This window comes from Panulirus ornatus, chromosome 51 (genome assembly GCF_036320965.1).
Source record: "Panulirus ornatus isolate Po-2019 chromosome 51, ASM3632096v1, whole genome shotgun sequence".
In the NCBI taxonomy this organism is placed as follows: Eukaryota; Metazoa; Arthropoda; class Malacostraca; order Decapoda; family Palinuridae; genus Panulirus; species Panulirus ornatus.
The window spans coordinates 4,757,701-4,784,015 of NC_092274.1; the positions used below are offsets into that span (position 1 = coordinate 4,757,701).

Sequence of the window (26,315 nt, forward strand, 5' to 3'; positions counted from 1 at the left end):
GGTAGCTTGTCGCCCGTAAGTTGCCAGTAAGTCCCTTTCCTCTACATTTATGTTGACTATTCCAGAGCCCACGTTAGTAAATGGTTTTATTTACATATTGAAAAATGGTTTGGTGAAAGAGACATTTTATCTAAGTAAATTAAGTAAATGTCGAACAAATTACGAATGCTGTTAAATGAAAATATTTACCTCTCTTGTATTTCTTATATTACGACCTTCCCCGGAGATTTTATATATTCTATATTCCCTTCTTTCATGACCTTTACAGAAGGTTAGTCTTTATAAGTTCTTCTGTAAGATACACTTTAATCCCTTCCAAGTATTGGTCTCGTAGTATAGTCTCTGAAGGAGGCTTTGTGAAAAGTTCTTGTTGACACAGGAGTTCCCAACGAGGCTTCTCGGGACAAGCGAATGTGTTGGGGAGTCTGCTGGGGTGTCTTTGTGGAAGTTGTGGTTGATGTAGTGGTAGATGTTGTCTTGTATGCTGCATGACCTGAACTTATATGGGCATCAGGATGGTAGCTTAGTGAGGGGTGGCCGTCCCAGGGGCTGGGGCGTCGCCGTTGGTAGGTAGCTAAGGCCAGCCGAGGTTGGTTAGGCTACGGTCCATGGTAGGGTTGAAGGTAACCATTCTGGCCAACTATACTTTTACTGATTATTATAATCCTTCAAGCCCCGTGGCTGCTGTCCACTTGTAACGATTCTGTGAGAGGCGTGTGTGTGTGTGTGTGTGTGTGTGTGTGTGTGTGTGTGTGTGTGTGTGTGTGTGTGTGTGTGCACGCCAGATAGTAAAGACCATGTTACTAAGAGGTTTAAAAGAGATATTTCTCTATATATATATTGGCTCTGTTTCACCTTGAATGGTTCGGTTGATGGGAGAGAATCGGGCTCAGGAACCTGATTCATGACCTCGACGATGAAACACCAATATCTACTAAAACCTGGTACGCAGACTGTGCCAGACTTAACCTGGTACGCAGACTGTGCCAGACTTAACCTGATACGCAGACTGTGCCAGACTTAACCTGGTACGCAGACTGTGCCAGACTTAACCTGATACGCAGACTGTGCCAGACTTAACCTGGTACGCAGACTGTGCCAGACTTAACCTGGTACGCAGACTGTGCCAGACTTAACCTGATACGCAGACTGTGCCAGACTTAACCTGATACGCAGACTGTGCCAGACTTAACCTGGTATGCATACTGTGCCAGACCTAACCTGGTACGCAGACTGTGCCAGACTTAACCTGGTACGCAGACTGTGCCAGACTTAACCCAACCTAACTTGTATTACAAAACCAAACGTGAATCCGGTTGAATACCTTAAATTTTACATGACGGTAAACCATTGGTATACGCCACTCCCCAGTTGTAAACTAAGGCAGAATCCTCATACGGGTGTACATAAGGACATAGGTATATCTAAAAAATGTAAACCTTTCTTATATATGTCTTTCTGTAGATAATGGAATTTAGCAACGAGGAAATTTCTCTCCTTGTCTAAGAACATCAAAATACACTTCCCTTACACGATGCAAAACTTATCCATCAACTTCTGTCACACACATGCGCGCGCATCATGTTTTCATTATGCGCGTGACGTCGCACAACGGCTTGCCACCGGTTCCCAGACCTGCGTCTGACTGCCTAATTTCCGTGTAACAGCCGAGAACGACGGTTAAGCGAGGCCGATGAAAGGGCGTGCTCTTGTGAATGTAAATTATATGTAGCGTAGAACACAAATCTAATGGACGGAGGGAAAATGAACATCATAGTGATGATGTGGCTCCTCAGTGATCTGTAGTGATGATGTGTGCTGGTGGTGGGGGGAGAGAGAGTGGTGGCCGTGTTGTGAATGTGTAATGGTGGAGTGGGGTGGTAACTATTAATTACAGGAAGAGAGTTTTACACTCTGTGTTGTCCCCGTCTCTTGACCTCGAAAACATATATATATATATATATATATATATATATATATATATATATATATATATATATATATATATATATATATATATGCACCATGTCTTTACTCCTATATATGTATACACATGCACATCCAGCCTTAACCAAGGACTCATTTATCGACCCACCCCAAAGGAAGGCTGAACAGCTGACATCAGCTGTGGATCGACTGGCGCGTCCAGAATTCGAACCTACGCGGGCCCGTGTAGAGGTAGTGATGATGGGACGGGTTTGCGAGTTTTTTGCTAAATTTTACCAGTTTTTTTTATTCTCGATATGTGTCTAGTAGTGTGTGTGTGTGTGTGTAGTGGTAGTAGTAGTAATGTGTGTGTGTGTGTGTGTGTGTAGTGGTAGTAGTAGTAGTAGTGTGTGTGTGTGTGTGTGTGTGTGTGTGTGCTGAGCACGAGTACTGGGTGTTGTGTAAGAACATGTCGCCGTGAAAATGAATGCAAATCTCTCCCATTATACGATGGACTTATCGGCAAACGACATTTAATGCGACGAATTAAGTTCAAAATGGCTTCTATTTCTCCTGACCTCGGCTTAAAACAGACTGAATGTGGTTGCCTGGTGTCCAGCGGGGATAGTGTGCAGCGCCCACGGACGTGCAATTGTCGGAATAAGACGTTACGGGAACAATCTTGGAGACACGCAACCTAAAATCCTGTAGTTGGCAGCCATATCAACCGTGCTTCGAAATCAGCGATATTTCATCAATCTGTTCCTATGGGGAGGACATGGAGTCTCACCTAACCATCTTGTCCAGTTGGGGACAATATTTCTCTAGGGTTTAGAGCGGTAATAAATCCTGGGGGTCGGACGGTGTTTCTTGTGTTGTGGGAGATGTTTTACGGCATGGGAGTGGCGATAGTACGAGCGGCAGGCATGTTTTGTTTCCACCGCCGATCCTCCCTTGTTTTCTCCTCTCCCACAGGGGACCTGATGAAATAATGGTCCTCTACGCTCCCCCTCAAGGTTACTCAGGGCAGACAAGTCGGAAATAATAGAAGCACGGCCTGCGGCACGAATGGTTGTGGAAATTATGCAATATTTGAACGCTCTTGTATAGACAGGTTTAAAAATTCTCGTACAATTCGTTGCAGTCTCTGGGGGTGTTGCCACCGCAGGCGTCGGCATTTTAGGAGGTGGATGCCCAGCAGGATAGGGGGTTCCTATGCCCAGGGAGGGGTCGGGCAGGGCGCCGTGGGGCCAAGGAGGTGGTCAGTCTCGTCTTGGTTGTGTTGGAAGGTGGAGGCCGGCGCCTGCAGGACCCGCGCCATCGTCAATGTGTGCCCTGGTGCGCGCCATGCACATCTCAACCCCTGACAGTCGAATATTCCGGGAGTGACTCGCAGTGTACTCACCCATTAATAATAATTCCAACACCTCCGTCATTAGGTAAGTTGCTTTTAGATCCTCACACGCGCTTCAAGTTACGTCACTTCTTCTTTTTATATCAATAAAGTGGAACTTGTGAAGTGTAGTGTGCGTGAGTGTGTATGTGCGAATGCCAGAGGTACGATGCTACGGGACGATGTCCTCCCCCTGCTAGTGTTACTAAGTCAGGCCCCTCACCTCGCCTGGCTTACCTGTTATCTTCAAGTGCCCTTCCTGCAGCGAGTGGCCCATACAGCTGGTCACTTTCCACCCACTCCCACGCCACAGGGGAAGGAAACGAAACACGCCACTGCCGGACCGGCCTTAGTAATCAATGATGAGGGTGATTACGGTATATTTCTGTCTCCGGTCTCGTGGGCGGAAACCACTTAGATCACAATTAATCTTTGACCCCAGGGTGTCAGTGCTTGGGTCCCGGGAATCGACAAGTTAGTTCATATATATATATATATATATATATATATATATATATATATATATATATATATATATATATATATATACATATATATATATATATATATATATATATATATATATATATATATATATATATATATATATATATATATTATCCCTGGGGATAGGGGATAAAGAATACTTCCCACGTATTCCCTGCGTGTCGTAGAAGGCGACTAAAAGGGGAGGGAGCGGGGGGCTGGAAATCCTCCCCTCTCGTTTCTTTTTTTTTAATTTTCCAAAAGAAGGAACAGAGGGGGCCAGGTGAGGATATTCCAAAAAAGGCCCAGTCCTCTGTTCCTAACGCTACCTCGCTAACGCGGGAAATGGCGAAGTTTAAAAGAAAGAAAAGAAGAATATATATATATATATATATATATATATATATATATATATATATATATATATATATATATATTTATTTATTTATTGATGTCCACACTGGACTTGGCAATGGGGATGTTCTTGTAGGGATGGTGTATGAGCCGAGATGGGTCAGGCGTTGTCTTAATTAAGCAATAGCTATCGTTCCTCGTCCTAATCAACCCATAACTATCTTCTTCTGTCTTAATTAAGCCATACCTATTTTTCCCTGTTCTAGTGAAGCCATACCTATCTTCTTTTGTCCTATCTTAGCACCATTACTATCTTTCACTGTCTTAATTGAGCCATACCTGTCTTACTCTAAGATAACAAGTATCTTGACTTACATTAGTCTAACCTAATCTGGCGTTAGTAGATTTCGATTTCCCTCCAGCGTAACGAAGCCCAGCTGGTGGTGGGAGTGTTGGTGCCAACTGTAATATTGGTGTTTATAGTCTTGTTACTGGGGAGGTGATCCCCTGTATCGGGGGTGGGTCAGGCCCCTGAAGGTCATCTAATCCCTTCCTGACCCCTGACCACCCCTCCTTCGCCCCCTTTATTCTCAGGGGTTAGGAGGAAGCGGGTTTAGGGTGAACTGGAGGTGAGGTTGGTGGAGTTGGTTCTACGGGGGGGTTAGGGGTAAGTGGAGGTGAGGATGGTGGTGGTAGAGGTGAGGTTGGTGTTCTCTGGGCTTTCAGGGGAAGTGGAGGTGAGGTTGGTGGAAGTGGTTCTGGAGGGAGATGAGAGGTGGGGTGAGGGGGAACGGTTCTGCTCTGAGCATAGCACGACACCTTGAGTACCATCTTACCGGTGGGCAAAACACCCCTGACAAAGCCCCCTGAGAGACGTGGGGGATTATTGGGGGTTGGATGAAAACCCCGTCTCTCACATCTGCTCGACCATAATGTGAGGCGGGAAAAGAATGTTGATTTCCACACATTTGGCCAGGCATGTGACTGATGCCTCATGAAGTCAGCATAGAGGGAAGAGAACGAGCAAATTGAGGACATTCCAAGTATAATTTTCTCACTAACACATTGGAAAGATCAGCAGACAATCGTTCAAAATCCCAGTGGGTTCCAGTGTCAGACGCTACGTCGCCCACAAGGTGTAGGATATTGATGGCAGTATATTACGTGGCTGTTTATACCTACATGGATGGTGTTATGATGGGTCCTGAGAACAGGTACAATGAGAACAATAATGAACTGATAAGAACAATAATGGACCTGGCTACTGTTATGCTGGTTACTTAGAAGAGGCAGAATGAGAATAATGAACTGATAAGAACAATAATGGACATGGATACTGTTATGTTGGTTACTTAGAAGAGGCAGAATGAGACAATAATGAACTGATGAGAACAAAAGGGACTGTGGAATGTACTTTGGTGTTATGGTGGGTACTAGGAACTAGCAAAACGAGGACAAGAGTAAACTGTGGAATCTTCATGAATTGTGTCATGATGGGTGCTGAGAACAGGCAAGATGAGAACAATAAGAAAATGTTGATAATTAGTAGACGGCGAGAGGTTAGGTAACGAGAAATATCAAGACGAGAGAACCAGACATTCTCAGGAATTAGAGCGTCTGAACTAACGGGGCGAGTTCCAGGTTTCCTCTGTCGCTGGGATCGATCCAGCGGCACATCCAAATTAATGAGACGAGCTTAAAACCCTCGCTCCAGGACTGTGTCCACTGAGAACCGTAGACCGACCACCTGGGCCTACTAAGATACCTCGCTGTTACAATGCACCGACTGGAATGGGCGAACTGGCTGCTGGAACGGGACACTGGGTACAGTATGCAAATTTAGAACCTGAGAAGAGAGATGCTGTAGGAGACATGAGGGTTGTAAAGGACATGACCAGTACCCGGGAACTACTGCAGAATACAGATAGACATCTTTACTCCCAGCTCCATCGCACCATCCAGGTGGCACACCGTAAAACACACAAGCCGCCGTCACAAACAGTTGGGTGTACCAGGGAACAAGCTAGGCTCAGACTGAATCTTACGGGTAGAAGATGGCCCCCGTAACCAGCGTTAGGTTAATGCAAAGCACAGGAAGGCAGGAAGCGTGGGGTGTTCCTTATGATGGTAGGAGGGCCTTGGAGAAGTTGGGGGCCCCGTGGGATGTTTCTTAGGATGGTAGGAAAGCCTTGGGTAAGTTGGGGGCTCTGTGGGTTATCCCTTAAGATGGTAAAAAGGTTTTAGGTAAATTAGGAAGCCAAAGGTTTTACCTTAGGATGGTTAGGAGGCCCTTAGGTAAGCGAGGAAGCGAAAGGTTTTACCTAAGCATGGTTGAGGAAGCAGACGCTGGGGAAACCTGAACTACTGCCATGAGACACGATCATAATATTCATAATTTTTTATTCAAGCGTCTCCTTTGTAGATCAGGTCATGACCACCTGGGTCGTATGACCTGACTCTATGGTATGATTACGATAACTCGTGATCGTCGTTTACCCCAAATCACACCCCCCCCCCCCCTCAAGTCCTGGCCCATTGGGGGTAGCTATTTGTTAATTAGGAGAGACGAAAGAAGATCTTTATAGACTTCAGCTGCGTAAGTTCGACCCTTGAACCCCTGGACCGTTGTCCGAAGCCGCTGATACGACACTTAAACCTTTTTACCACAGTTCGAGGCCACTGTCCCTGAACTACTTACTGCCATGAAGCACTGAATCATTGTCTCACGAAGTCTCATGCCATTGTCCCATTATCCTTCAGCGGGAGCTGAGGTGAGGTGAGGTTGGCAGGATTCCCTTGGCGCCTCTAAAGGACATAAGGTTTAATGGCTTGGGTCTGTATGTGGGAGAGTTGCATGGAAGCCAAGTCTCGTGAAGCTGTTGTAGGAGAGAAAGGCGTTGCGGCGCGCGGTCCCTAATTACAGGATTGTTGCAAAAAAAAAAAAAAAAATAAAACCAAAAAACCACCACCTGCAGCTCCGGGTGGTGCAGGAGGCGTGTGGTGGTGATGCGCTACGGGAGTGGCGGTGGTGTGGCAGGAGTCACAGTAGCTTGGGATGAGTCCCTACAGACGCCCCTACAGGGTTCGCCTCGGTCTGCCAAAGGCAGTACATTGCTTGAGAGACTAACTACCTCAACGAGGCCATCGGGGTCGACCACTGGGCTGGTGGTGTGTGGGCGTGGCCACCACGACTGATAACATACATAAAATTAATCTGCCAACGATTATGTAAATATTCTATCGCGATATTTCCCCAAAGATGTGAAGATTCTTTCTTCTTTTGAAAAAAAATGGATGGGTAATTGGAGGCACATTTAGAGCCAATCCGGCATATTGTAAGTCCAAGTCGGTACATTACATGGAAACTTGACACGGGGTTCCTGTTGGCCCGGTGACTGGTCCAGCTGGTGACGTTTGGTCCGGTGATTGGTCCAGCTGGTGCTGTTTGCTCCCAATGATTGGTCCAGCTGGTGCCAGTTGGTCCGGTGATTGGTCCAGCTGGTGCTGTTTGCTCCCAATGATTGGTCCAGCTGGTGCCAGTTGGTCCGGTGATTGGTCCAGCTGGTGCCGTTATCTTGTTATTCTAGTGGCTTGTGGCAATTATCATTACACATCTGCCAAACACCGCCACTTGCCCCAAACCCCTTTGTTTTCGGGCGATGAGCAAGCGAAGATGGGCGTTCTGCGGGGCGTCATAGGGTCCATAATGGCGCCCACGGGTGCACTCTGGGGCATAGACAGCTGAAGAAAATTTCTAAGCCTTTATGGTATAATAGTTTTTTAAGGGGGGTAAGGGGAGGGGGGATAGGCTTGGCTCGGGCAATCGTGTTCAAACTGATGGAGTAATTGAGGGAGAGAGTGATGGATGACGATGTGCCCAGCGACGGTAGGGAGTGTGTGTGTGTGTGTGTGTGTGTGTGTGTGTGTGTGTGTGTGTGTGTGTGTTCATCTTGGGCTCAGAGACCAGCGTTCTACAGACGTCTTTATATTCATTTCATTGATATAATGATATATAGATTTACCCTACCATCTATCCGCCTCCTCTAAACCCCCTCCCCCCTGGCACAGGTGGTGGATTGTGGGGAGGAGGGCGGGGGGAGGCGCAAGACACCGTGTGACGATTTTTTTAAATTGACTGTTATCTGCGTCGCTCGGGGTCGTTCCTTGTGTGTGAGTGTGTGTGTGTGTGTGTGTGTGTGTGTGTGTGTGTGTGTGTGTGTGTGTGTGTGTGTGTGTGTGCAAGGCCAGCTGGGGCGCAGCAGAAGATGAGAAATTCTCTCTCTCTCTCTCACATGGGGTGGGGGCCACCCCTGGGTGTCAGACACCAGGGATGGAGGGGAGAGAAAGGAATGTCCCAGGGGACGGGGTGGGGAGAGAAAGGTATTTCACAGGAGTGAGATGGGGAAAGAAAACATGTCCCAGGGGAGAGGATGGGGAGAGATAGGCATGTCCCAGGGGAGAGGATGGGGAGAGATAGGCATGTCCCAGGGGAGAGGATGGGGAGAGATAAGCATGTCCCAGGGGAGAGGATGGGGAGAGATAGGGATGTTCCTGGGGAGGGGGAAGGGAGGGTGGTTGTTAAGTCGTGGTGGCCAAGGGGACGTAAGCCTCAGCAAAGCAACAAGTTAAGGAGTTCGTTCGTGTCGAGTGTGTTGACAAGGGGGGGTGAGGGATGGTTGGGGTGGGGGAATGACTTAAGCGTTGTTTGCACTCGCGTCCTGTTATGAGTGCCTTCGTCTGATGTCTCATACTCACTCACACTCTGTGTTAACTAACATTTTGTGTTAACTCACAAACTCACACTCTGTGTTAACTAACATTTTGTGTTAACTCACAAACTCACACTCTGTGTTAACTAACATTTTGTGTTAACTCACAAACTCACACTCTGTGTTGACTTAATTTCGTGGCACGTGTTGGGGGAGAGGTGACTCTTAATTGGATGCACTGGGTGTATGTGGCTGGGGAGATGGACTACAGATGTCCCCGGCGTGTCCCATCCTTGAAGAGGACACTTTAGAATTGATGCAAAGCGTCACGGGAAAAAGAGAAGAGAGGAAATGTACTCTCCCAACTCATCGAGGTCAGAGAGAGAGAGAGAGAGAGGGGGGGGGGGGGGTGTTCTATCGTATATGCTGGTCTTGTACTGGGTCACGGCCTGGAATACCAGATCAGGTGAGGCTGTCCCCGACGAAGGCAGCTTAGTATGGAGGGGACGCATCACGAGTCCATGTCCCGGGTTGTTAGTATGGGAGGGACGCGGTCGCCGGGAGTCGGTCGAAGCTGACAGCATCATGCGCCAGGAAGGCGAGACCTTGACGAAAGCTCTCGTGCTCACAGTACGTGTCATAGATACACTGAAGGATGAGGGGGATTGCAGGGAGACACACACCAATCATTCGCTAGGATTCTGGGGATTGGTTTACAACAGCTCTAGACGCCCAGGGATGAATGGCACTCCTAACATTCCGCTCTCAGTCAGATTCGTCGATGAATATTGAGAGATTTAGGAGGGATGGACGTGAATATAGTTAAAATCTACACTCCCCAGGTCTTTTAAGTCACTTCATTATTTTCCCTCATAAATAAGGGGAGACGTCTGGCAGCGATTAGGCCACTGACGACGTAAAAAATTAAGTTACAAATCATTGAGTGAGGTGAGTGGATGAAACATGGTTGGAAGGTTTCAGTGAGGTGAGTGGATGAAACATGGTTGGAAGGTTTCAGTGAGGTGAGTGGATGAAACATGGTTGGAAGGTTTCAGTGAGGTGAGTGGATGAAACATGGTTGGAAGGTTTCAGTGAGGTGAGTGGATGAAACATGGTTGGAAGGTTTATAATCTTTCCTGGGATGGGTCATCCCAGGAAAGTCACTAGACGATATTATAGATAAAAATGTCCCGGGTGGACTGTTACTATTGTTACAGTCACGGGGCGCACTTGCTGTTACACAGAGGTGGCCCGTTACTGGTCGGTCCATCACAGATAACATCCTTTGAAGGATGTAGGTCCACAGATCGCCTGTCTAAATTGGTCCATTGTTGTCGCCACACAGGTGCTGAAGTGGTGCCCCGTGTGTGTGTGTGTGTGTGTGTGTGTGTGTTGTCGACAGCTGTTGAGCATCCATATGTTGTAGCTGAAGACAGTTGTCCATCATCAGACAGTTCTCACCCCCACCCCCCCTAAAAAAAATCATAATCATACAGCTGGCAGCCCAATAGGAGGTCCATCATTTATTCGACATCCGGGATCTTACACTTCGTACCGTGCATGCTGTCATTGTCGTGCATCTGGGAATCGCCTTTCATTTAGATATCTTGAGATTTTCCTTTCTATATCTAAACTGTGGCCGACATCCTGGGATATTTATCATAGAAGAGTTGTCCCCTCCTATCAATCAATGATATACATACTCCGTCCTAGCTACGTCTCTTCGTTGTATATCAAATGACATATTTCTTTCTTCTATCTCCTCTGATGATGTTATTATCACACGAAAATACACTGGGGAACTTATCGCGTTTCAGTTCCTCGTGGATTCATAGTAACATCTTTGTGGGCTTTGAAAAGGTTGACATTTTAATATGTCTAGGTAAAGTCATTTCCAGATTGGTTTTGATATAGTTAGTTTCAAAATGATAGATATCAGTTGGTTACGAGATGTTTAAATGTGTTCAGTTTGAAACACGTCTTTAGATGTAACTGGTTTCAGAATGTTTCGACGTAGTCAGCTCCAGGATGTCGTTCGATACAGTTTTAAACTGGTGTAATTCCAGAATGTTTGGAGATTTATCTCTTTTCAAATACGTGTTTATTAGGATAAAAAAATCAATAGAACAAACCAATGGCATCACATCTTAAGGAATGTTTCTTTGTATTTAAGAAGTTGAAATTTTTTCGTGTTCAGTGCATCTGGCATCACTGGGACCACGACTGCCGTCATACATAATTAATGATGTAATAAATAGTTTTGTCTTAGGCAACACTGACTCATTATACACCAGAAACACGTTTCATTTATTGCTCTTGTGGATGTGACCGAATCTTGTATGTTATCATACGTCTGGCATCCTGGGTTCCATGTTATCATACGTCTGGCATCCAGGGATTTGTCATTATATGTCAGGTATCGTGGGTTCCATGTCATTATGCGTCTGATATCGTATATCCTTCCCGTCATCATACGTCAGGCAGCTTGTGGTCCCATATGTTAGCATATGTTTGGCAGCTTGGGTTCTCATGTCTTAAGTGGTAGTGTAGGTCCCTCCTGTCATCATAAGTGTAGCAGTGTGGGTTCCCACCTGTCATCACATGTTTGGCAGCCTGGGTTCCCAACTCATCATACGTTGGGCAGCATGGGGTCTTGACATCCCATCGTCTGGCTTCCTTTGAGTTCCTCACCTTTCATCATACGTCAGGCAACCTTGGTCATGTGGTCCTGGCGTGTCATCATACGTCTGGCAGTTGTAGTCATGTGATCGCGCTGTTGTGAATACAGATAACAATCCTTGGGTTGGATCTTCATTGCATTTTAATGACTGGTTTCCTTTACCATGGACTGAATTTTATACTTAGATTGCGAGAAATTCTGTTTATCATCTAATTTATTTACTTTGCTGTGTGATTAACAAAAATAGTCAGGAGCTCGGAAAACCAGACCCCACTGGAGATCTTATCGTACGAGCTTTTCTACACAAGTGATGACTCCTTTGAATGTTTTTCATCGCAAGCTGGAACTATTTTGGAGGAGGTTCTCCATATGTTTGGACTTGGGAGAGTGGGGAGATATCCACAAGTTGGATTTCTTTAGAAGGGCTTATCCTCAAGTTGGGTATCTCTGGAGGAGCTTTTTAGCAATCTGGGCCTCGTTGGAGGAGCTTCTCCGCATGTTAAGCCTTCCTGGGTGAGCTTCTCCACAAGGTGGGCCTCGTTGGAGGAGCTTCTCCACAACCTGGGCCTCTTTGGAGGAACGATGGATGTTCATGGGGCGGGGAAACCTTTTTAAGCGGGTCTCCCCATGGTAAAATAAAACGTACGAGAAAATGGGTTCGGCAGGACTAACTAGGGTAAATTTACTGCTCTCCCAGGGAGGGCCCGATCAACCTCCCTCTAACGACAATATTTGGGCGTTTTGTTTTCACGGCGACCGGTCCCCTGTGTAGGGAAGGTGTTACGGAGGGAGAGAGGGTAATATGGAGGAAGGCAGAGGAGCAGCAGGGAGATGGAGGAGCGAACTGGAGGGAGGGTAACCACGATACTTCTGACGAGGCAGAGATATGGTAAGACAACGATAGCAAGATGAGCAGACTCATGGTGGTGCGTTACACAGGTAGGGAATGTTACAGGAGAGCGTTACAGAGGTACTGTCAAGGGAAATGTTACAGGAGAAAGATTCCTCACAAGGTAAGCCAAGACAGGGCGTCAGGTAGACGTGTAAGGGATTGGGGAACCTTCCTGCCCACATTAATAATCAGGCGGCGGCCATGTCTTTATCTCGAGTACCAGGGTTCGACACCCCTTATTACGAGACTTAATTAATCCTAACTGATTACCCGGACTTAATTATGTCAGCTACCTGGTGGCCCCCTTCGGTTTATGTACTCTCATTACCTGCTTAATTGCCCTCTTTAATTAACGAGGGTTGTCTAATTACTCTTCATTAATTACAGGCAGTTAGATGACTTTTTCCAGGTAATCATAATCACGTGATTATGAGAATTGGTATTTGGTCACCCATTCGATCCCCACTCAGACCACCCTAGCCCCACAAAGATTACTGTAATCCCACTCAGACCACTCGAACCCTACTCAGACTACCCCATCCTCACTCAGGCCACTCCAACCCCACTCGTCCGCCATGCTTCAGAAGGTCGTGAATCGTGCTCAACGAACACGTTTCCTTACACTACCTTATCCGCAGAGGTCGAAAAGCCCCCATAGACCAGCGGGTGATTCAGCCAATCAACGTCGAGAGATCCCAGCATTTTTCAGCCAATCAGCTCAGAGCTTGGGTTAAATTTAGGTGAAGTCGCTTTCAAAAATGGATTGGCAGCCACAGAAGCGACATATCTAACCCAAATCACCTGTAGAATTGGACCATTAACGTGTGATATTTTCATTTCGTACAAACGCAGTCGCGGGCAGAGACGGCCACGGGAACGAGATACAACAGTGTAGGGAGATACAGCTTCACATATTATATACATGTGATAGCATGGCTCTCCTAGTAGTTCACGTACATTAATCGTTTCACCTTCATCTAGTGGTATAGGAGGTCGTGTATGATTATTCATCCATCATTTGGCGTACATTAGGGCGTAAAATGTTCAGGTGCGGGCGAACGATATCGTCGTCCAGATAGACAAGATTACCGTTACAAAAGCGCAGGACTTCTAGCTGCCAGAGGCCGCCAGTCCACAATATTTTGTCTCCCCCTCCCCCCACCCATGGAACCTGACAGCCTCCATATCTCTGCCTTCAGAAAACGGAGAGGGGGCAATAAAACAGAGATTGTAAAAGACATAATGTTGGCCGTGTTATGGTGTACTGTGTTCCCCGCGGATGGAGCGAGGCAAGGAACAAGACTGTGTGGCTTGCGGGGGTAGGACCCGTGAGGTTAGTTTAACCTCGCCCTCTCTGATACCCCTGCAGGTGCCATTGTGTATATTTATCACTCGGTTTTCCATATTATGTAAAGGCTACACAACTTGTGCAGTCAACCTGCTCAACCGATACATGATCACGGATAGATCTGTCGCTACGAAAAATAAGTAATTAGAAAAGTAACGTATCTAGTGTTACGACCTATCACTGGCTGCCATCATGAGATTTGGCCAATAGTCAAGGCTAACGCGTTACGCTATCCACACGGATCCTTCCTTGATGAGAGAGTGACGGTGGTTTATTGTTGAGACGAGGAAGACTCGAGACAAGATGCCCATGTCTCGTGGTCACTCAGGTAGGCTATATATTACCCCGTGTCCACAACACAGTCCCTTTATCTGTCTCCAGACCCACGTGTGTCGCCCACACTTTAACCCACCCCGTCAACCCCCACCCTCCCCTACTACCCCTTGTGTGTCAGTACCCCTGGTGTGTGTGTGTGTTTTGGTTACCCCTGCTACAACGTAAACATCCAGGACTGCTTCCGAACAGTCCTTGACAGTGACCCCAAAATCTAAAACGGGTTCTAATTGGTCCTTGGCAGTGACCCCTAAATCTTCTGGGACTAGTCCAACTTGGTCCTTGATAATGACCCTTAAATTTAAGACATGTTCTGAGTGGTCATTGGCACTGACGTCTACATTTGTAACACGTGAACTTCACGGTACACACACACACACACAGAGAAGGGGGTCAGGTGAGGATATTCCCTCTAAGGCCCAGTTCTCTGTTCTTAACGCTACCTCGCTAATGCGGGAAATGGCAAATAGTATGAAAAAAAAAAATATATATATATATATATTTTTTTTTTTTCTTTTTTTATACTATTCGCCATTTCCCGCGATAGCGAGGTAGCGTTAAGAACAGAGGACTGGGACTTTGAGGGAATATATAATATATATATATATATATATATATATATATATATATATATATATATATATATATATATATATATATATATATATATATTCTTTTTTTTCTTTCTTTTAAACTATTCGCCATTTCCCGCGTTAGCGAGGTAGCGTTAAGAACAGAGGACTGGGCCTTTTTTGGAATATCCTCACCTGGCCCCCTCTGTTCCTTCTTTTGGGGAAAAAAAAAAAATGAGAGGGGAGGATTTCCAGCCCCCCGCTCCCTCCCCTTTTAGTCGCCTTCTACGACACGCAGGGAATACGTGGGAAGTATTCTTAATCCCCTATCCCCAGGGATAATATATATATATATATATATATATATATATATATATATATATATATATATATATATATATATATATATTTCCATTCTGCACTCAGTTTCTCCTGGTACTTCCTCACACGTCTCCTTCCCAAGCTCACTTACCCTCACCAGCATTATCTCTTCTTTTCTGAAAACCTCTACAAATCTTCACCTTCGCCTCAACAAGATAATGATCAGACATCCCTCCAGTTGCACCTCTCAGCATATTAACATCCAAAAGCCTCTCTTTCACGCGCCTATCAATTAACACGTAGTCCAATAACGCTCTCTGTCCATCTCTCCTACTTACATACGTATACTTATGTATATCTCTCTTTTTAAAGGTATTCCAGGTATTCCTAATCACCAGTCCTTTTTCAGCACACAAATCTACAAGCCCTTCACCATTTCCATTTACAACACTGAACTCACCATGTACACCAATTATTCCCTCAACTGCCATATTACTCACCTTTGCATTATCACCCATCACTATACCCGGTCTCGTGCATCAAAACTACTAACACACTCACTCAACTGCTCCCAAAACACTTGCCTCTTATGATCTTTCTCCTCATGCCCAGATGCATGTGCACCAATAATCTCCCATCTCTCTCCATCCACTTTCAGTTTTACCCATATCAATCTAGAGTTTACTTTCTTACACACTATTACATACTCCCACAACTCCTGGGAAGTTTTGTAGGGCCTGGATGTGAAAAGGGAGCTGTGGCTTCGGTCCATTATACATGACAGCTAGAGACTGAGTTCGAACGAATGTCGCCTTTATTGTCTTCTCCTAGCGCTACCTCGCGCGCGTGCGGGGGAGGGCGGTGTCATTTCACGTGTGGCAGGGTGGCGACGGGAAACAATAAAGGCAGCATGAATTATGTACATGTGTATATATGTATATGTCTGTGTATGTATATATATGTATACGTTGAAATGTATAGGTATGTGTATGTGCGTGTGTGGACGTGTATGTATATACATGTTTATGTCGGTGGGTTGGGCCATTATTTTGTCTTTCCTTGCGCTACCCCGCTAACGCGGAGACAGCGACAAAGTATAATATATATATATATATGTTTTTTTCATACTATTCGCCATTTCCCGCGTTAGCGAGGTAGCGTTAAGAACAGAGGACTTAGCCTTTGAGGGAATATCCTCACTTGGTCCCCTTCTCTGTTCCTTCTTTTGGAAAATTAAAAACGAGAGGGGAGGATTTCCAGTCCCCCGCTCCCTTCCCTTTTAGTCGCCTTCTACGGCACGCAGGGAATACGTGAGAAGTATTCTTTCTCCCCTATCCCCAGGGATAATATATATATATATATATATATACATATATATATATATATATATATATATATATATATTCGAGTTGCCCAGGCCGTCTCAGCTAACAGGGATATGTCGGCCCCACACACAGACTCTGACCCCTGACCTTATCGTGATGAATTTGCGTGTTGACGACACGACTGAGTCTGACGGAAGACGGGGCACGGATGCCCTGAGACAGATGTAAACATAACCTGAGGAAGGACGACCGGAGTGTCGTGCTTATGTAAGTATTATACGTAATTGTCGCGTAGTGTGGCTTGTGGTATACTCGTAGGATTTGTAAATATACGTAACTCGAAGTATATATATTTCTGTTAGAAGTACATTTCCTTATCTTTTTTTTTTTTCGTTCAACGATATTCATGGAACAAGTGCATAACCATTGACATGTACGACTACGTTCGTATCCAACTATCGTCGTGCTCAAGGGTCGTACCGTTGTGCCCAACTATCGTCGTGCTCAAGGGTCGTACCGTTGTGCCCAACTATCGTCTTGCTCAAGGGTCGTACCGTTGTGCCCAACTATCGTCGTGCTCAAGGGTCGTACCGCTGTACCCAACCATCGTCGTGCTCAAGGGTCGTACCGTTGTGCCCAACTATCGTCGTGCTCAAGGGTCGTACCGCTGTGCCCAACTATCGTCGTGCTCAAGAGTCGTACCGATGTGCCCAACTATCGTCGTGCTCAAGGGTCGTACCGCTGTGCCCAACTATCGTCGTGCTCAAGGGTCGTACCGCTGTGCCCAACTATCGTCGTGCTCAAGGGTCGTACCTTTCTTGCTCAAGGGTCGTTCCACTCACCACATAAAACTTGTTCCTGTCCTTTCCCACCGCTTAAGAAAGTGCTTAACTACTTAACTACTTACGTAGGTCAACCCTCTTACAAGGGTCGGCTTGACAATCCCAAACCGGGTGAAAGATCGTTGGGCCTCATTAAGTCATTTGGTTGACGAGGGAGGACCATGTTATACTTACCTATGTCATGTCTCTCCCTAATAGTAATACATGAAGATATATATTCCATATATTACTGGCAAGTGAAATTCATTTTTTTCCCCTCTCCTTTTTCAGACGAAACTTGCGACTGCTCTGGTTGCCTGGAGTGTTACGGAAGCCGGGGGGTCACACCACAACAGCACGTGACGCTGCAAGACGTCAAGCCAGAACACTCCGCAGTAGGCTAGAACAGGCCACAGTTCGGTAGAACACGCCGCAGTAGGCTAGAACAGGCCACAGTTCGGTAGAACACGCCACAGTTGGCTAGAACAGGCCACAGTTCGGTAGAACACGCCACAGTTGGCTAGAACAGGCCACAGTTCGGTAGAACACGCCACAGTTGGCTAGAACAGGCCACAGTTCGGTAGAACACGCCACAGTAGGCTAGAACAGGCCATGCATCCTTAGTGTGTGCCGCAGTTACCCAAAGCATGCCATAGTTCAGGGGAACACGTCATGGTTAGTTAGAACGTCAGAACACGACACAGGAGAGACAACACGCCACACCCACCCAAAACAAAACAAAAAATAGAATTAAGCCATAACACGCCATATTAGGTTAGAAGTAATCACCTCACATACTGTACATGACGCCACATGTGGTTGGCATACGCTGCACTACACGACAGTAGCCTGCGATTGCACATCTCTTGAGGACTCGCCACAAGACCAGAGGGCATGGCAGGCTTGGAGTACCTGTGTGTTGGCGTGCTCCTCACCCTTCTTGCTCCTCATGGTAAGTGTCACTATTAGAGGGACGCGCGCGCGCGCGTGTGTGTGTGTGTGTGTGTGTGTGTGTGTGTGTGTGTGTGTGTGTGTGTGTGTGTGTGTATCTTCAGGTCGGTAAGCCGTGTCTGTGTTTGATTTATGTGATGTATTTATTCCAGCCTCCACACAAACATATGATTTCTCATCCTCTATGACTCAAAACAAATATATCAGTGTTCATGAGTTTGCTGACTTCATCACCCCTTCACCAAGAGGAGCCAGTGAAGTCACACTTTATTTACATAATAAGATTAAATAGTAAATGTCAGACTCAATTTTTTTACAGTGTAGAGTGAGGGTAGGGTGTCTGTGGGCTGAGTCATGTAAGAGTACAGATGTTTGTTTGGTCCGTTACGACACGGAAGGTGTGGCCTAACTCATCATGAAAGATAGTTCAGGGAAAGAACTCTCTCTCTCTCTCTCTCTCTCTCTCTCTCTCTCTATATATATATATATATATATATATATATATATATATATATATATATATATATATATATATATATATATATATATATATTCATCTATTCATTTATTATACTTTGTCGTTGTCTCCCGCGTTAACGAGGTAGCACAAGGAAACAGACTAAAGAATTGCCCAACCCACCCACATACACATGTATATACAATCACGTCCATACACGCACATATACATACCTATACATCTCAACGTATACATATATATATATATATACATACACAGACATATACATATATACACATGTACATAAATCATACTTGCTGCCTTTATTCATTCCCGTCGCCACCCCGCCACACATGGGCGAGGTAGCGCTAGGAAAAGACAACAAAGGCCACATTTGTTCACACTCATTCTATGGCTGTCATGTATAATGCACCGAAACCACAGCCCCCTTTCCACATCCAGACCCCACAAAACTTTCCATGGTTTACCCCAGACGCTTCACATGCCTTGGTTCAATCCACTAACACGTCGACCCCGGTATACCACATCGTTCCAATTCACTCTATTCCTTGCACGCCGTTCACCCTCCTGCATGTTCAGGCCCTGATCGCTCAAAATCTTTTTCACTCCATCCTTCCACCTCCAATTTGGTCTCCCTCTTCTCGTTCCCTCCACCTCTGACACATATATCCTATTTGTCAATCTTTCCTCACTCATTCTCTCTCTTTCCTCACTCATTCTCTCATTGTGACCAAATCATTTCAACACACCCTCTTCTTCTCTCTCAACCACACTCTTTTTTATTACTTTTTATCACCTGACCTAACCCTAACCTAACCTATGATGAAGAATATTTCCCCGTGAACTAATAGGAATATATATATATATATATATATATATATATATATATATATATATATATATATATTTTTTTTTTTTTTTTTTTTTCATACTATTCGCTATTTCCCGCGATAGCGAGGTAGCGTTAAGAACAGAGGACTGGGCCTTTGAGGGAATATCCTCACCTGGCCCTCTTCTCTGTTCCTTCTTTTGGAAAAAAAAAAAAAATGAGAGGGGAGGATTTCCAGCCCCCCGCTCCCTTCCCTTTTAGTCGCCTTCTACGACACGCAGGGAATACGTGGGACGTATTCTTTCTCCCCTATCCCCAGGGATATAATCATGGAAGCAGAGGTGAGTCAAAGGAAGGGGGAGGGGACAAAGGTTCTGGGGGCGATGAAGAATGTGTGGAGAGAGAGAACATTATCTCAGAGAACAAAAATGGGTATGTTTGAAGGGTGGATGTGTTGGAAATGAAATGTTTGGGGAAAATATGTGGTGTGAGGTAGTATGAGTAAGTAATGAAAGGGTAAGAGAGATGTATGGAAACAAAAAGCGTATGGTTGAGAGAGAGCAGAAGATGGTGTTTTGAAATGGTTTGGACACATGGAGAGAATGAGTGCAGAAAGGTTGACAAAGAGGTGGAGGGAACAAGGAGAAGCAGGAGACCAAATTGGAGGTGGAAGGATGGAATATATATATATATATATATATATATATATATATATATATATATATATATATATATATATATATATATATATATATTCGCCATTTTCCGCGTCGGCGAGGTAGCGTCCCAGAACAGATGACTGAGCGTTAGCAGGGGAAAAATCCTCACTCCCCCCCCCCCCCCTTCTCTGTTCCTTCTTTTGGAAAAGTAAAACTGGAGGGGAGGATTTTCAGCACCCCCGCTCCTGCCCTCATAAGTCGCCTTCTACGACACGTAGCAAATATATGTGGTTTTTTTTCACCCCTATATTAGTATATGCTGGAAGCAGGTTTTCTCTAATGCACATAGAACTGAATACGACAGCATATTAGAGTTATAAATCTTCCTATGTTCTCTATTTCTTTTTCAGTATTATTCTACTATTACGTGCGTGCACAAACACCAGTTGTCCGTAGTCCACCATGTAATACATTCAACCTTTCGCCTTCACAGCGGCATCATCAGGGATCTCCGAAAAGAGAAAATACAGCGTCATAAAACTTGGATACGAAAATAACGCAAACAAAATACAAAAACACTAAAAAGAGCCCAGAGCAGATTAAAGTAATGGAAACATTAAATTAATGAACAATCTCATAAAGGGTAGTACAATCTTAATACAACATAAGGAAACATAAAATTAGAAAACTTAACAATCGAGAAAAAACAGAACAATATCACACAAGAAAGTCCATCATTAAATATAATAAGAAGGATCAAGCGAGACCGTTATTGTCCGGATGTGGAACTGAGGTCAGGTTGGGCTAGTCTGATTCTCTCAGACCTTCGTAACATTGTTCCTGAAGTCCAGCAGTGGCGGACTAGGCAGCTTGTTCCGGGTCAATAACAGTGTCCCATCCGTCTACGTCCTATTGGCGAGCCATCAAAGAACTGTATGGCGGTGGTCATGTTTGCCTGGATGTCAATGACAGGTTCTTTCTCTAATGTAAATGGCTTCTGTTGTCTGTAGTCTCCTACGATCACTGGAATTAGTGAGGATTTTGGTGTTATTCTCTATAATCTCCCTCGTTAGTTTCATTCCATGCTTTAGTTCATAATGTTTCATTCCACCTTCTTGTAAGTGAAACGAGAGGCGGCGGCTCAAGGTGCACGTAGTATTTCCAATGTAGTGTGGCTGACAATCCCCAGTATTGCATCGGTACTCATATACCACATCGGTATGATTCAACCTTCCAGAGCAACCTACCACATTGTTGTCCATGACGAGAGATCATGTTTTCGGATTGTTGTAGTATATTATCACTGATATCCTTGTTTTCATCGATAGACTTGCAATTTTTTGGCCACAGTTTCTCGCACAACCTTCTCGTCCATTTGATATGATGTGAATGTGCTCCTGTAGTAAACTTTGATGCTGTCACGGTAAGGTTGTCTGTTTGCCACGAGATGTTGCTCCATGATGCTGTTCACAATGGTATCAAATTCAATATTTGGACATCCATCGTTAATCAACTTATGACGAACACGTCAAAAGTTTTGGTGTTAAAGTTACCAGGTTAAGTACAACTTGATCGCTCTCCTCACGTATGCACGAATGACGCTTCTCTTGAAATTGAGTACATTCACTTATTCAATTCATGCATTTACCTTGGTTGTTGAGCTTTCTGTAAACTTCGCTGACGAAAGATCCTGTTGTGGCACTTACCATTACATCCAAGAAAGGAATCTTACCATTATTATTAAGCTCTGCTGTTAATCTTAAGCCTGAAGTTTCTTTGAGTTGGTCACGAATGTTTTCCAATAAGTTTAAGTTATCGACGCAAATAAAAATGTCGTCTATATGTCTGCAGTACACCTGGGGTATCATGCTCTCAGGTCGCAGTACTTTAGTTTCAACATGACATGAATGCCTACGCAAAGAGAACCCCAAGTAGGAACCCCATGGCTATTCCGTCCACCTGGCGATAAAGCCTGCCTTGCGGACATCTGAAAGGTGCCTCCATGGTGCAGGCACGTAACATTTCTCTCAATATTTTTCTGGTCATCTTCAGGGGGAGGTAAGACATGGTGTAGGTAAACATAATCCAGGATTATGTTTATTGTCCTCTCCACTGGTACATTTATGAAGACTTCACAGCTAGGGAAGCTGTGATGCCTTGTGGTTCTTTATTCCTAAGGCCGTCAAAAAACTGTTCAGTCGATTGTAGGGAGTAAGTTGTCGTGATGTGTGGCGAAATCAATTGGTTTAACTACTAGGCTAACTTGTTGGGAGATGATCGTCAAAACGCACAAACCGGGAAACCCTCTAAGACCGATCATCTCCCAAATCCCTTCACACCTAGCGTTGTGCCCACGGGTCTTACCGTCGTGTGCAGATGTTTAACAACCGATGTTTCCTGCCATCATTTCAGTCTCATGTAAGTTCATAGAGTGAAAATGGATTTTTATTTTTATTTTTACATCACCTCAAAATCCATAAAAATATTGTATTTACAACGTAAAACTTTTATTTGTATTCAATAATTCAAGATGGTTTTTGAAGTGATTTAGAAATAAGTATATTGTTTTAGGGGTTAAAGCAACGTGTTCTTGTATTTCTTGTCAATAACTGATAAATAAATACCCTCGTGCTAAACCACGAAACTTCCCTATCAATCTGTGAAATATCTTCACTAAACCCCTGAAGGGCACATAGGTTTGTTTGAATAAAAAACCGGTTATCATCTGGTCGATCTTTCACACGTGTCTGGGGCAAAAGGCGGCTATACCACACATGCCCATAGTGTGACCTTGGCCCTAACCTCAAGATGGAATAAATCTCGTGGTCGGTGACTGGAGTAAGGATAAATTTGGTATTTATTCTCCCTCTTCACACTCTCTCTCCCCAATAGGATAAGGAGGGAATGTCGGCCCATGGCGAGTTTACCTTCTAAGTTAGCCAGCAATTGAGCCTCATCATGGCCACTTGTGCCTAGTATTGCCCTTGACATTTGATGTATTGTCGTATTTACCCTGGTAATCGTCGCACGAGTCTTGGGCAAGATTGATGTAGGTGTTGTACAAATGCCATCACCACTATAGCTCTCACTGTCTGTCTGATTACCATTTCTGTGTTACGGAGAGGTAGTTCTACACCGGTATTGCCCCCGTCTCATAATCTTGTATGCATGTACCATTCATTTACTCCTGCGTGTGTGTGTGTGTGTGTGTGTGTGTGTGTGTGTGTGTGTGTGTGTGTGTGTATATATATATATATATATATATATATATATATATATATATATATATATATATATATATATATATGTATATATATATATATATATATATATATATATATATATATATATATATATATATATATATATATATTCTCTCCTTGTGACCAAACCATTTGAACACACTCTCTTCTGCTCTCTCAACCACACGCTTTTTATTACCACACATCTCTCTTACCCTTTCATTACTTACTCGATCAAACCACCTCACACCACATATTGTCCTCAAACATTTCATTTCCAACACATCCACCCTCCTCCGCACAACCCTATCTATGGCCAACGCCTCCCAACCATATAACATTGTTGGAACCACTATTCCTTCAAACGTACACATCTTTGTTCTCCGAGATAGCATTCTCGCCTTCCACACATTCTTCAGTGCTCCCAGAACTTTCGCTCCCTCCCCCATCCCGTGACTCGCTTCCGCTTCCATGGTTCCATCCGCTGCCAAATCCACTCCCAGATATCTAAAACACTCACTTCCTCCAGTTTTTCTCCACTCAAACTTACCACCCAAATGACTAGGCCCTCAACCCGACTGAACCTAATAACCTTGCTCTTATTCTCATTTACTCTTTCTTCTTTCACACACTTTAACAAACTCAGTCACCAGCTTCCACAGTTTCTCAACCGAATCAGCCACCAGTGCTGTATCATCAGAAGACAAATGACTCACTTCCCAAGCCCTCTCATCGACAGCAGACAGCATACTTGCCCCTCTCTCCAAAACTCTTGCATTCACTTCCCTAACAACCCCATCCAAAGCTGCTAACACACTCGCTCAGCAGCTCCCAAAACACTTGCTTCTCTTGATCTTTCCTCTTATGACCAGGTGCATAGGTACCAATAATCACCCATCTCTCTCCATCCACTTTCAGTTTTACCCACATCAATCTAGAGCTTACTTTCTTACACTCTATCACAAACTCCCACAACTCCTGCTTCAGGTGCTGCTCCTTTCTTTGCTCTCATCCTCTCGCCATTCCCTGACTTTACACCCAAGACATTCCCAAACCACTCTTCCCCTTTACCCTTTACTCAAAGACACAACTTCCAGGTTCCTTTCCTCAAACATAGTACCTATCTCTCCTTTTTTTTCATCTTGGTTACATCAACATACATTTAGAAACCCCAGTTTGAGCCTTCAAGGAGGAAGAGCACTCCCTGCATGACTCCTTCTATTTCCCCATTTAGAAATTTAAATACAAGGAGGGAAAGGTTTGTAGCCCCCCGCTCCCGTCCCCTTTAGACGCTGCGACGCGGGGAATGCGTGGGAAGAATTCTTTCTCCCCTATCCCCATAATACATACATACATACGTATATATATATATATATATATATATATATATATATATATATATATATATATATATATATATATATATATATATATATATGGAAAGATGGAGTGAAAAAGATTTTGAGTGATCGGAGCCTGAACATGCAGGAGCGTGAAAGGCGCGCAAGGAATAGAGTGAATTGGAATGATGTGGTATACCGGGGTTGACGTGCTGTCAAAGGAATGACCCAGGGCATGTGAAGCGTCTGGGGTAAACCATGGAAAGTTCTGTGGGGCCTGGATGTGGAAAGGGAGCTGTGGTTTCGGTGCAATATTACATGACAGATAGAGACTGAGTGTGAACGAATGGGGCCTTTGTTGTCTTTTCCTAGCGCTACCTCGCACACATGAGGGGGGAGGGGGTTGTTATTTCAGAAGTGGCGAGGTGGCGAAGGGAATGAATGAAGGCAGACAGTATGAATTATGCACATGTGTATATATGTATATGTCTGTGTGTGTATATATATGTATACGTTGAGATGTATAGGTATGTATATTTGCGTGTGTGGACGTGTATGTACATACATGTGTATGTGGGTGGGTTGGGCCATTCTTTCGTCTGTTTCCTTCCGCTATCTCGCTAACGCAGGAGACAGCGACAAAGCAAAATAGATACATATTCCCTGCGTGACGTAGAAGGCGACTAAAAGGGGAGGGAGCGGGGGCTGGAAATCCTCCCCTCTCGTTTTTTTTTTTGATTTTCCAAAAGAAGGAACAGAGAACGAGGCCAGGTGAGGATATTCCCTCAGAAGCCCAGTCCTCTGTTCTTAACGCTACCTTGCTAACGCGGAAAATGGCGAATAGTATGAAAGATATATATATATATATATATATATATATATATATATATATATATATATATATATATATATATATATATATTTTTGGCTTTGTCGCTGTCTCCCGCGTTTGCAAGGTAGCGCAAGGAAACAGACGAAAGAAATGGCTCAACCCACCCCCATACACATGTATATACATACACGTCCACACATGCAAATATACATACCTACACAGCTTTCCATGGTTTACCCCAGACGCTTCACATGCCCTGATTCAATCCACTGACAGCACGTCAACCCCGGTATACCACGTCGATCCAATTCACTCTATTCCTTGCACGCCTTTCACCCTCCTGCATGTTCATGCCCCGATAACACAAAATCTTTTTCACTCCATCTTTCCACCTCCAATTTGGTCTCCCACTTCTCCTCGTTCCCTCCACCTCCGACACATATATCCTCTTGGTCAATCTTTCCTCACTCATTCTCTCCATGTGCCCAAACCATTTCAAAACACCCTCTTCTGCTCTCTCAACCACGCTCTTTTTATTTCCACACATCTCTCTTACCCTTGCGTTACTTATTCGATCAAACCACCTCACACCACATATTGTCCTCAAACATCTCATTTCCAGCACATCCACCCTCCTGCGCACAACTCTATCCATAGCCCACGCCTCGCAACCATACAACATTGTTGGAACCACTATTCCTTCAAACATACCCATTTTTGCTTTCCGAGATAATGTTCTCGACTTCCAAACATTCTTCAAGGCTCCCAGGATTTTCGCCCCCTCCCTGTGATCCACTTCCGCTTCCATGGTTCCATCCGCTGCC

General features: G+C 44.7%; 2 protein-coding genes across 2 annotated transcripts in view; one reads left to right on the forward strand and one right to left on the reverse strand.

Annotated features, from left to right (window-relative positions):
* LOC139764861 (solute carrier family 2, facilitated glucose transporter member 3-like) overlaps positions 1 to 26,315 on the reverse strand; it is a 252,485-nt gene that overhangs the window by 203,784 nt on the left and 22,386 nt on the right. The gene's annotated exons all lie outside the window — the stretch shown is intronic.
* LOC139764863 (neuronal acetylcholine receptor subunit alpha-5-like) overlaps positions 3,171 to 26,315 on the forward strand; it is a 41,904-nt gene continuing 18,759 nt past the window's right edge. The window contains exons 1-2 of the mRNA XM_071691882.1: positions 3,171 to 3,365; positions 17,452 to 18,112. Of these exons, the coding sequence (XP_071547983.1) occupies positions 18,055 to 18,112 (58 nt within the window). The 5' untranslated portion in view covers positions 3,171 to 3,365; positions 17,452 to 18,054. The remainder of the gene's footprint in view (positions 3,366 to 17,451; positions 18,113 to 26,315) is intronic.